Raw genomic sequence first — 13,714 nt, 5'->3', positions numbered from 1 at the left:
GCAGCAGGGTTGTTATTGCTTGCAGAAAACAATAGCCATATGAAAAATTGCAATGTTGCATTCCACATGCCAAAAAACCTCTCACCCAAAACTGATCTGAAAATGATCCAGAGACATTCTCATTAGAGAGCAGTTCATGAGATAAATGGCAACCAAGAAACATAATGGGACAAACTCTAACAATGAGAGGCAACCAGTGAACTTGAAAGAAAACAAAATGCCCAATAACAGAAGATGGCCTGCATGAAAAACACTCCAAATAAGATGGTCAAAGGGCATTCTGATCAGCGAGCCTGGCATCTCATTTATCTCATGTGCAGTTTCATTTGTTAAACCCCCTTTCCCATGAGAAGTCCCATTAGCTGTTATCATGTCGATCAAAAAGTTCATTTTAGTTGATACTATTACAGTAAGTAATTTTTTTGCAACAATTTGCATTGAAACAGTTCTAGCCAACCTGATCTTGTTACTATGGTTCCAAATAATTACAACAATAGAAGCCAGACTAACGACATGACTCACACAAATACATAGATATATATATCTTAAACAATGGTGGAATCCTATAGAAATTCCTGAATTTTAGCTTGATTTGGTATAGTAGCGGACAGCAACAGCCAAGCCCAAAATGAGCAATGGAACAAGAAACTGTAAAATTTTTATGATAAATTCAGATGACTTGTCAGGATTGTATGGTGCCTGCTTAGCCGGAGTGTATTTTGGCTTCGAGGGAACTGATGAGGGATCTATGTCTCCCACGTAATATTCATCCATCATAGCTCTAGCACTGTCACTATGTCCAACATCTTCAAAGTCATCGGTTGCATCTTTACCTGCATTGGGACAAGGTCCATCAAGTCACATGGTCAAAAATAACAGTGTGCTTGGAAGTTGCCTCTCATCATAGAAAAGTTTCACTGAGCTAAATATCAGAAGCTACACAAAATGAGTTTTAGCTACATCCCTAATGAACTCATTCAGGATGTAGCTGAGTGCTGGGAACTACAGCACTAGACTCAAGGCCCAACTTAGCATGGCTGAAGAGTCTCAACGTTTGACTCAGACTCGAGCAAGACACTGGAATTGACTTCATTGCCAAATTTTTCCCAAGTCAACTCGCATGTATTGCTTCAGTTTGAGTCAGCTCCCAAGTTGTACCTGAATCTGAGTCAGACGCTGAGTCAACTCTCGAGTCTTGCCCAAGATGAGATCTCGAGTTTGACTTGCTGACTGTGTCAAACTTAGACTTGAGCCGAGTCAAACTCACAAATCCAAGTTCACTCAGCCAAGTCCAGTAACTATAGAAGGCATTACCCCACCGACCCACTTTCCCAACAGAAGCCCTTCAATTTCATAACCATGCCTTTGGGATTGCGTTCAATAAGACCTTCATAAAAATAACTCCTATGCTCAGTAACACTGCTATGGCATGCAGACCTATCACCTAGAGCATCAGTTTGTCCTGTAATTATGCTTCTTATTTTAATATAGAATAGTATTTAAGAAAAGTGGTTTTAAAAAGGATTAATACCAGTTGCTGAGATCAACACTTCATCTCCGCCAGGATGGTCCTCCAAAAATTTGGTTACATCATAAACCTATGAAACATTGCCAAGAACAATAGAAATACAGCATGAATGAGCCATAGGTGCAATTACCATCGTTGCAGACAAACAGAAAATCAAATAAAATGTAACAGCCTGTATGTCTGGTTAAAGCTAAAAATCTAAAGCTGCCAGTAGCAGCCTCAATATCCCAGAAGTTACAATGCAATGTACATATGATAGATAATATCAGGCTCAAATAAAACCACAATTTCAGTACAGATAAGATAGCATTTGAATAATGCCACCTCATCCCTAAAATAAACTTATAAAGGGAATAGATACAGTTAGTTGACAAATCGTAATCGTAACACTGCATGTTACATTACAATTAAAAAGGCCACATGACACTCCTAAGTATAACACTGCATGCGGCATTAGTAAGAGGTAACATGGAACTAATGAGGAGATGTCGTCTTTATATTTTAGGAACCTCATCATCCATGCACATTCATTCAAAGTTTAGAATATATTATATTACATCCTATTTTCGTAGGAAGTTCTTGGTGGACTCTTGGATCACTGAAGGAGTTATGTGAGTTATGTTCAGTTCTTATCTTGCTCAATCTCTGCTCATATCACTTATTGACTGAAAATCCACCTACTGACTTGCACATGACATGTGTCAATGTAGGTCACGATATTAGTTTTTGCTATTCAATAGAATGGGTAAAGGTGACTAACTGTGGCTCACTAAATATTTAATTGAACAGACTCAACAGACTGCTTGAAGGAGTCATAATATGGTCATTTTGGATCAATCCCAACTAACTTACCTTCATATAATCATGACACCTAGCCACATAACAAAGCCTTTCCAACAACTCAGACAATGCAAGAGGACGGACAACATCCTATACTCTTTTACATCACAGTGAACTCTTATTCTCACGGGGACCAATTCAAATTAGGGACCATATCTCATTTCACTGAGAAATGAAAGAATATGTTCAAGAAAAAGAAAAAAAGTGTTTTTCTTTAGCTTTACACTCAATATGTCATTTAAACCAAACATATATATTTTAACCTCAAATAAGCAACAAGTGAGATCAAAATACAGAGGTACAAACCTCAATGTTTTTACACCCTTTAATAAACTTTTATGCATCCTCTGAACCCATACAGATCAAGTTAAAGAATGAATTGGCTCTTTTGTTTTTTACATTATTATAACTAATTACACACACAAAGTAACGGAGATCTCCCCCACCCCAGGTTGTTGAATGCCCTGCTTTCAGCAGGAATATGGTTCAAACTGGAAGCCATAAGGGCAGATGGATGTCCAAAACGATATATGATAAGTAATTGTGTGCTATGCGCATATATGTTATAGATTGCACACCACGCAAACAGCTAACGGGTCAGGTAGATAAATGATCTGTTACTAATTGTTATAGTAGGTCACTGTTAAATTATGGTATGTTCTATGCTTAGTGCAGTTTACTTCTTTTCTTCTTATTAGCCACTGATTAGCAATCACATATACATTAGGTAAAGTGCAGATAAACATTAAACGATATACAGAAAACAAGCCAAGACAAGAGACACAAGATGTGGCGGCTAGCCAGGGACAAACCCTACTGCAGGGAAACCCTTTGATCAAATCTTCTTTTATCTTCAATAGTTCAGCAGAGAGAAATAGTAAAAAATGAGAATTCTGTAATTTTATATCAGCAGCAGCAAACCCTAGATCAGCAAAGTCAAACTTGGTCAAACGAGTTGAAATTGACCTCCAATATGCTCGATCAATTTCCAGTCAACTAGCCTTCGAACAGCCTGAAGAAACAGCCCTTGAATAGCTCCAAAAACACAGTCAAACTGCTGTTGACTGAAGTCAACCTGCTGCCCAAAACTAGGGCAGTCAACGCTGGTCAAACCTGTGGACAGATTGCCTCGATTTTTGTGCCAAAATCTGTGGCCTGCCTAGAAGAGGCAGCCACACCAAAACTGCACCCTTGATCAGTCAATGCTCAGTCAACGCAGGTCAAAGAGACCTTCAGCAGCTTCTACATCCTCTTTGCCCTAATGCGTCCTCCTTCTTCCCACATGTGAGCTGCTCCTTGTATAACCCAAAGCTAAGGAAAGAGAGAGAAGAATGAGTGAGATGAGATGATGAGAAAATTAATCAACCCCTCTTGTATTTATATGATTCACTGGGCATGTGTGCCACACATTTAACTGCTGGCCGACCTCGACAATTTGTCGAGTAAATACAAATAAATTCATATCTCCATAAATACTTGTCATAATCGAATGATCTTTAAATCAATCCTACACCTCTCAACAAGAGGAATCTAGGAAAAATATCATCTGCCATAAATGAGGTGACCCACATGGAGTTTGGCCCTAGTTGCCAATTTTAACATTCCCTCTCAACTAGGGAGAACTCCATCTGCAATCCGTCTGACCGTCGCTACTATCCCAGCCATCAAATGCACTACCCTGCACTGCTTGGCCCTACTCTGCTCTGCTTTGCTCGAACTATGAAGAAGAAGAAATGATCGAGGATGTATCATACCATCCTCCACTGACCCGAAGTCAATCTCAGAGTGTGTCATACCACTCTCACTGATCCCATATCAGTATCATTGATCCCAGATCAATGGAGGTCATCCTAGCATAAGGAGTACGGTAGATACAACGATGCGTCCATTGATAGTACTACTATGGTCCCTAACCCCATTTCCCTGCTCATGGATCAAATGAGAGGTACTTCCCATGAGTCCCAGACTACATGGGTAGGATGCCTCGACAGGAGAATTAATCATCATGTCCAGACTCCACAGGAGAACGAATCATCCTGTCCAACAGTCACCACAGGAGAACTAATCATCCTGTTCCACAGTCGCCATGGAGAACTAATCATCCTATGTGTCATAGGGGAAGGTTGAACCTTTCACCCTGTACATAATGCACCACCAGGGGATGGTGAGTCGCCCTATGGTCACATGTCGCTCCAAGAAGTGCCCTACGCCCCCCTGAAGCTCCCAGAGTTCAATACATCATACTCAACCCACATAAGAGGATCTCTGAACGACACCAAGTCGTTCTCGGAAAGTCAAGAATTTGACCTTTTCCAAGGGCTTCGTCAAAATGTCGGCGACCTGTTCATCTATACCGATATGTTGGAGCCTTATTGCTCCCCGCTGCACCATATCCCGAATATAGTGGTACTTGATATCGATATGCTTGGAGCGATCATGAAATACGGGATTCTCTAATAAACGAATCCCGCTTTGGTTGTGACACAGGATCACGGTGGTATCCAATGTAAATCCAAGCAGCTCACTGATGAGCTTTCGCAACCAAATCACCTCACAAGAGGTCATACTAGTAGCAATGTACTCTGCCTTGGCGGTGCTCAAAGCCACCGATTTCTGCTTCCTGCTCATCTAGGATATCAAGGCAGATCCCAAAGAGAAACAGCACCCAAAAGTGCTCTTTCGGTCCACCACACTACCTGCCCAATCAGCATGGGAATATCCATATAGTCTCACATCTCCGGCAGTGTATCTCAACCCATGAGTGATTGTGCCAGGAAGATATCTCAACAAATTCTTGGCACCAATCCAATGTGAGAATGTGAGTGGTGAGGCTCAACCATATGTTGACTCAACGTGTTGACTGCAAAACATATATCCGGACGAAAGTTCACCAAGAACATCAATGCTCCAATGAGTTGACGATACTCAGTAGCATTTCATAAAACAGGTCCGGCAACACTACCACTTAACTTCTTGAAGTCAAACTCCATCAATGTAGTCACAGGCTTGCAATCCACCATACCAAATCTCTCCAATATCTTCACCACATATTTTCCTTGAGATAAAAAAATCTCCCCTGGCTTCTACCAGACTTCTAGTCCTGGGAAATAGTGCATCAGTCCTAGGTCCTTCATCTCAAATTCAAAAGCCAACTCCCTCTTACATTTGTGAATGAGAGGGCCTACACTTGATAGAAAGAGGTCGTCAACATACAACACCAGTATGAGCGGATTGTCATCTTCAACCTTAAAGTAAAGGTTAGGGTCGGCTTCACTCCTAGTGAATCCCAGCTTCATCAAGTAGCTATCGATCCTCTCATACCACGCTCGGGGTGCTTGCTTCAGCCCATAGAGGGCCTTCTTCAACCTGCACACATGAGATTCTCAATCATGAATCTCAAATCCTTCGAGTTGCTCCACATAGACTTCCTCTTTGATCGAACCATGCAAGAACGCAGTCTTGACATCCATCTGGAGTAGGTTCCATCCTTGCGAAGCAACAAGGGCTATGATCGAGCGGATGGTGGTATATCGGGCAACAGGTGCAAATATCTCGTCATAGTCTATACCTTCCTTCTGAGAGAAGCCACGAGTGACAAAACGAGCCTTATACTTTCCCACACTTCCATCGACTGCATGCTTTATCTTGTAAAGCCATTTCGAAGTGACAACTGCTTTGTCCTGGGATCTAGGGACCACATCCCAGACATCATTTTTCATGATGGACTCATATTCCTCAGTCATAGCATCCTTCCATACTTTATGCTTGACAGCTTCTGCAAATGACAAAGGCTCATTTTGGATGATCGTACTCATGATGGTCAAGTATCCCTGATACTTGGTCGGCTTCTTACTTTCCCGGAAGGTTCCCCTAGGTGCAACATGCCCTTCAGCATCATCAAGTGTCCCCCCTAAGCCATGAAGGCCTCTTCCTAGAAGAGGAAGGCTCTTGCAGAGGGGGATCAATAGGATCCATAAGTTCTTCCACCTCAGGCATCGTCTCATCTTCCTTTTCCTTTGGTTCTCTGGTGTCAGCTTCTTTAGATCCCCTTTGAGTAGGAAGATTGTCAACTTTGCTAAGATCCATATCTTCGTCAAAGGTGACATCATGGCTAATCTCGATTTCCCTTTGACCAGCCACATAGATTCTATAGCCCTTAGTGTTTTCGCTATAGCCCACGAAGATTCCTTTCTTTCCAGATGCACCCAATTTATTCTTCTTCTCCTTCGACACATGAAAATATATCGGACTTCCAAAAATTCTAAAATGAGATACGACAGGTTCTTACCAATGAACATCTCTTTGGGAGTCTTGGAACCCAATGCTTGATGAGGGCATCGGTTTTGTACATATACGGTAGTATTTGCAGCTTCGACCCATAGAAACTTTGGAAGTCTTTGATCATGGAGCATAGCACAGACAGCTTCCATAATCGTACGATTCTTCCTCTCCGCCACACCATTCTGCTCAGGAGTATATGGTGTTGTAGTCTCCCTCTTAACGCCAACCTCTTTGCAAAAGTCATGGAACTCATTGGATTCATACTCAGTCCCATTATCAGTCCTTAAGATCTTGATCTTCTTTTTGGTTTGATTCTCGATCAAGGCTTTGAAGTGATGAAACCAAGTGAACAATTCATCCTTCTTTTTCAAGAAGTATATCCAAGTCTTGCAAGAATAATCATCTGTAAAAGTGAGGTAATATAAATAATAAATATCCTCCCAAAGAGTTCACAAGCATCATACTAGATATGTCTGCTGAAAATGCAACAAGATGATGGAGCTTAGTGAAAAGAAGTCGCCTTCACTAAGTGGACCCGCATGCTATTTTTGGCGCAAAGTCTATTTTTAGACTATGTCTATTTTTAGACATATGGATCATGGTCTATGAGTTGCAGGATGCTATTTATGGATGATTGGTCATATTGGTAAAAATAGATGGACCTCTATTTTTAGACATATGGGCGGAGTCTATTTTTAAACTGCCAGGCTAAAAATAGAACAGTCGAATATTATTAGCTCTTAATAATATTTGGACTATAAACATTATCTTATCTTCTTGGAGCACTTCAGTTCGAGCTACGGATGTGGCACATGCAACTGCCAGAAGGAAATATGCTTTTCTTATGGGTTAGTTGAGCTATTGCATGATGGACTTCAGTTAGAACTCAAGTGATTGAGTTTGGTGGAGTTGACTGAGGAGTTGATGGAGTTGTGTTCAGTTTGACTTGGTTGAACTAGTTGTATTTAGTCTAACTGCAGAATACACTAGTGATGAGTGATGTGAATTAATTATTAATTAATTCACTAATTATTAACTCATAAAGCAACTAAAGAATACATCAGTTAACTCAATGCATGGACAGTTCAGTGGAGACAGGTGTTAGAGGTGGAGACTACTATCAGTTGTGACTATAGCTGTGCATGAGATTTGCACAATTAGTGATTGAGATTGCCAATGAGGATTGCGCAGTACAAGCCAAGGAAAACGAGCTTGGATCATTCCTATTCTCACATTGGATTGCGCAGTAGAGGCAGGCAGACAGCGGAGGAGATTTGAACCTGTGACTTGATTCAGATCTGAGCTAGTTTGTGTGTAGCAGGTGGAGATAGTACTGAGTACTTGTGAGGAGTATTGTACTATGTATTGTTACATGTTCTCTATCATTATAATATACAGATAGTTGGGGGTTTTCAGCTGTATGCTTTCCCCAGTACATACTGTGTTGATATGTGTGATTGATGTTTCAATGTGCGCATGCGATTGTTTCTTAATTCTGCAAAATTGATGATCAACGTAGAGGAGGTTATGTATTATGCATGCATTCCGCAAATAGTGTATAATCGGGATAATCTCTATGAATAAGTGTTATATTATTCAAAATTTCTACAACGTCTGAGTGAACCAACTGCAATATATCGAAGGTTCAGCTTTGGCTTGAGGGTAATGGTCCCTTTTTGAGCTTCCCTTCGGCACATCCAGGACATACACCTTCTTGCTCTACTTGGAACTCGGGCATCCCTGTCACCATTTGTCTTGCATTGGGTAGAACTTTGTAATGAAGGTGAGCAAACCTTTGATGTCATAATTCGAACTGAAGTGATGTGTCACAAGACATGACACCCAGCAGACTTCCTCCGACCTGATATAATGAATCAACTCGAAACCCAAGAGTGAAAGCTTCCTTAAAATTCTTTTTCTATACACGTACCTTGCCATCAATGAAGGTTACCTTGTAGCCTTTGTCCTCCATTATTGAAATGGACACCAGGTTCTTTTTTAGATCAAGTACATAGTACATATAAGACTTTTTGCAAATGAATTGTATTACCCTGATTCAATTGAAAAGTGACATTACCTATGCCTTTCACGGGATATTTTGTGTTGTCCCCAAGAACAATTTCCAGGTTGGTCTCCTTTTCTATCAGATTGGAGAGAGCTTCTTTGTAGCTAGTGAAGCGCCTTCAGGCACCACTATCAATAAGCCAATTCCCCAGCGAGTCCGAGGGAGCAGTAGTAGAGAGGGTTGTTGGTAGACAATATTCATCTTGCTTATTGTTAACAACATTAGATTCATACCTAGAGTTTCTTGCCTTCTTGAAGGGTTGTCCTCTTCCTTGATTTTCGACATTTCTTTTACCTCTGCCATTGGACCTGCCATTCCTTTGATTGCCTTGAGAGTGATTTTGGTCATCATCATGGTGTGAGTCCCTTTTATCAGGGCACTCCCTCGCATAGTGGCCCATTTTGTTGCAATTGTAACATCGACCTTTTCTTCCACCCTTTGGTCCAGCGTTTCCTTTGGATTTAGCCACAGAATTGTTTCTTCTTTTAACATGAGAAGAAAAGGCAGAAGGATAGCCTTTAAGTGCGGGTATTTCTTGCTCTTCCATCCTTGTCTCTTCTTGAATACATCTAGCCATCAATTCCTCAAATCTTGGGGTGACATTATTGTTGAGAAGAGTAGTCCTAAATATATACCATTCAGCTGGCAGTCCTCCAAGAGTTGTGATAGTCATTTCCCTGTCAGGAACTACTTCCCCAATAGATAGGAGATCATTCTTGATCTTGGTGATCCTTAAGAAATATGCTTGCATACTCTCATTTTTGCCCTTCTTAATTTCCTTCAACTTATTTCTAAGGAACAGAACTTGATTTGCATCATTAAGTTTAAATAAACTCACCAGTCTATCGTAGATTTCCTTGGAGGTTGTTAGCTCAGAAACATAGGCCACCAGGGGCTTGTCGATAGAGTCCCACATGATCTTCCTTGCTTTGACTTCTCCCTTGGACCACTTGCTTTTGGCAGCAGCAGATGCATTTGATGGAGGCGCAACAATATTGCTTCTCACATCGTCCAACACTTCCTGATCTTCTAAAGTCAGATCGATAGACATCTTCCATCTGTGATAGTCAGACTTCACACGGAGCTTGTCTTCGGCAGGGAAGAGTGTTGATGACCCCATGAAGTTTTTTTTTTTTTTTTTTTTAGGATAGCCTTGCCAACCTTCTCTTCAATGATTGCTCTTGCTTGGGCTTTGTCTTCACCTCAGCTCTAATACCATGTTAAATTATGGTATGTTCTATGCTTAGTGCAGTTTACTTCTTTTCTTCTTATTAGCCACTGATTAGCAATCACATATACATTAAGTAAAGTGCAAATAGAACATTAAACGATTGACAGAAAACAAGCCAAGACAAGAGACACAAGATGTGGTGGCTAGCCAGGGACAAACCCCAATGCGAGGAAACCTTTTGAACAAATCTTCTTTGATCTTCAATAGTTCAGCAGAAAGCAATAGTAAAAAATAAGAATTCTGTAAATTTATATCAGCAGCAGCAAACCCTAGATCAGCAAAGTCAAACTTGGTCAAACGAGTTGAAATTGACCTCCAATATGCTTGGTCAATTTCTAGTCAACTAACCCTCGAACAACCTGAAGAAACAGCCCTTGAACAGCCCCAAAAACACAGTCAAACTGTTGTTGACTGAAGTCAACCTATTGCCCAAAACTAGGGCAGTCAACGTTGGTCAAACCTGTGGACGGATTGCCTCGATTTTTGTGCCAAAATTTGCGACCTGCCTAGGAGAGGCAGCCACACCAAAACCGCACCCTTGATGAGTCAACGCTTGGTCAACGCAAGTCAAAGAGACCTTCAGCAGCTTCTGCGTCCTTCTTTCAGCATTCTCATTGCCCTAATGCGTCCTCCTTCCCACGTGTGAGCTACTCCTTGTATAACCCAAAGCTAAGGAGAGAGAGAGAAGAATGAGTGAGATGATGAGAAAATGAATCAACCTCTCATGTATTTATACGATTCACTGGGCATGTGTGCCACACATTTAACTGCTGGCTGACCTTGACAATTTGTCAAGTAAATACAAATAAATTCATATCTCCATAAATACTTGTTGGAATCAGATGATCTTTAGATCAATCCTACACCTCTCGAGAAGAGGAATCTAGGAAAAATATCAGCTGCCATAAATGAGGTGACCCACATGGAGTTTGGCCCTAGTTGCCAATTTTAATAGTAACCGACCATTGGTTATAAATCAAAGACGTATGCATGCACTTGCAAAGCAATCATGTGAGAAAGGTGCAATTTTGTCATCTAATAAGTAGAGTACAGATATTAGATAATGGAATATAGAGCGTGCTTGCATGCATGCAAGGGGTGTGCTAAGTTATGTTCTTTTTAAATACACTAAATAGAATTTTTGATAGATGGTTCCTGTCAACAAGAGCAAGTGGACTTGTGAAAGTAACCCTTTGGCTAAGCTACAGCAACAGGGTGATATACTCGGCCAAATTCACCCAAGACTTGCATCAGGCCCCAACCACAAGCAGCCCACTTATGTGACAGCTTATGCATACCATAAATATATTGTATTTTGATAGATGCTTCCTGTCAACATGAACAAGTGGGCTTGTGAAAGGAATCTTTTGGCTAAGCAGCTGAAACAAGCTGATCTACTCTACCAAATTCGTCCAGGACTTTTATCTGACCCCTGTGGGAATCTAATGCATCATCTCTAGTTACTGACATAAAGGATACAGACTCGCAGACAAACTTCAGAGTACTCAATATTCTATTTAAACAGGCATCCTGAGTCTAGATAGTGTCCACCATTAAGGAATAACAGATGGTTTGCCTAGTAGAAAAACTAGTTCAGATTGAAGCAGATTCGCAAGTTAAACTCAGCTTGGTTCAAAAGGACGAGCTATTTTGACTTGAGTGAAAGTCAAATTCACTGCCCAGGAATCTGACTTGCAGGCAATGAGTTTGACTCACTAGTACTCGTGGGTCCGACTCTGACCTGCTAGTACAAGTCATGGTTTTCACAGTTTGGCTAATTTGATTCCCGGACCATTGAAAAACCCAGTCTGGCAAAACACTTACATAAAGAAAAAAAAAAAGTATCCTGCTGCTCAAAAAAATTCAAGTTTTGCTGCCAGCTTCCTCCTTGATTTTGCAAAGTACGAGACAAACTCTTACCCTCCTTGTTTTTGCAAGTCCAGGTCAAACTCTTACACTCAGGCGTCGCCAAGTTTTGGTTAAATATAGATTGTTGAGGATGTGTTTAGAAATGCAAAGTTGCCAGAGCATTCTGTAACGAATTACTATTTTTTCAACAGATGCTTCAAGTGGACACAAGCAAGCAACACTTTTCAATATAGGATATCACAAAGAAGCAGATACCCTTGCCTGCTATAAAAGCTAATCTTAAGGCTATATAGTTATCATGAATGAAATTTATTCAGTCAAAATCACCCAAAAGTTGCAACTCGCCCAAGTGCATTCAACCGCCCACTTGTACAGGCATGACAACCCATGAGAGGCAAACATGCCCCCATAAAGGGTGAATATGTACATGGGAATTTGAATCTTGTGGAGAATAACAACACCCTCTCTATTCCTACCAACCAAGCCCTGCATGTTGACAGAAGAACTACAACTTACTATTAAGTCATTCTCTTTGTCAGCCTTCAAATAGAAAAGCGCCGCTATTAGGTACAGATAGATGGTCAGTAAGTCATTTTGCCAGTCTTCTTCAACATATTGGGTACAGCTGGATGGTCAGACAGTCTATCAGAGTATAAACATTATAAGAGGAGATGGCGTGCAACCATTAATGGCTACGCTTCCCCTTTTCATTTGGGTAATGTTCCAGTTTTTAGATCAGATTCAGCTGATTAAGGTGTATTACATTGGCAGTTAATTGGGTGAAGTTACTGTAGATCAGGCTTCACAGCCAAGAGTTCAGCCAGAATTGGGTCTTTTAGAAAGGGTGTAGCCTGTCTTGAGCCGAGGCCAAGAGGGATATGATGGCACGCCCTGCCTATGCAGGTAACGGTAGGTCTCGACTCTGCAGCGTCGCAAATTGATCCACGGATTCAAACTATTGAAAAATAATAAGATATATTTTTCAGTACAGTGGGAAAACAAGGGTTTATGTAAACTGAAACAAAACCTTGATTGCCATACTCATACTGTCAAAGTAACAATAAAAACCAGGCCTACGCATACATACCTTTCCTCCAATCACTATCCAGCAATCCTGATGAGTGTTATGTCTTGAAACATCTTCAAGTTTGTAGACCTTGGCATCCGAAGCCATATTGCCCAGAATCTGATCCACAAATACAGAGTATAATTCAGAACCAGACCTGTTTATAGCAACTTCCAAACAGTGAGCTAGGCCAGAATTTATAATAGTAATAAAAATATCAAAAATATCGGAGTAACCCAGGAAGATTTACGAGAGACAAAAAACAGATTCAATGGGCGTGCTCGTAATGGTTAGTTGTGCAGCGTTTTGATTGAGTGAAAGCCGCAGTTATCAACGTGTCAGCCACAGGCCTGCAGCTGGGAAAGTGGGTGAAAACATGGAATGAATGAATAAGGTCCAACCTTGGAATTCTTTGAAAAAACCACCTGGCCCCTTAAAAACGAAGGTTGATGTTGGGTGGGTCGCCGTGGTATTGGAGTTGCAGAATATCCCTCAACCATCAACTACCAGGCATTCGGGGAAGGTTTGCCTTCGTGTTTTCTCAACGCATCGCATGTATGTTTTTATCTACCTCTATCCACCACAGAATAATCTTATAAAAGTTATGATCGGTCCAAAAGAATTTGGTGGTTTTTTGCCCTAAAATAAATAAGTCAATTTCCTTGGAATCCAGAAAATATGAAATTAGTTAATAAGACAAAAGTTAGAATCAAAAAATGGATAAACTTAGCTTTCTAAATAATTAATTTTTTAATTTTAATAATTGAATTAGAACTTAAAATTTTTAAAACAAATTTTTCAGGGATAAAATGGAATTATAATTTTAATAAATTT

At 40.6% G+C, this 13,714-nt stretch overlaps 1 protein-coding gene across 2 annotated transcripts; it reads right to left on the bottom strand.

The window, feature by feature from the left end:
* Positions 1-371: 371 nt before the first annotated feature.
* LOC149183544 (cytochrome b5-like) lies at positions 372-13,486 on the bottom strand. Of its 2 annotated transcripts, none has more exons than XM_089417179.1 (4): positions 13,282-13,486; positions 12,902-13,000; positions 1,532-1,598; positions 372-833 (listed from the first exon to the last, which is right to left on the bottom strand). In XM_089417179.1, exons 1-4 carry the CDS (start codon positions 13,378-13,380, stop codon positions 583-585), a joined length of 516 nt encoding a protein of 171 aa, XP_089273305.1. In that variant the 5' UTR covers positions 13,381-13,486; the 3' UTR covers positions 372-582. The 2 variants fall into 2 exon arrangements, with proteins under 2 accessions (XP_089273305.1, XP_089273306.1); XM_089417180.1 differs by having other exon boundaries at positions 13,131-13,440.
* Between the last annotated feature and the right edge of the window lie 228 nt (positions 13,487-13,714).

The sequence above is a fragment of the Pinus tabuliformis genome, chromosome 3_2 (genome assembly GCF_031772625.1).
Source record: "Pinus tabuliformis cultivar Carrire ecotype Pingquan chromosome 3_2, CPIR1, whole genome shotgun sequence".
NCBI lineage: Eukaryota > Viridiplantae > Streptophyta > Pinopsida > Pinales > Pinaceae > Pinus > Pinus tabuliformis.
This window is presented reverse-complemented; position numbering and strand designations above follow the sequence as displayed.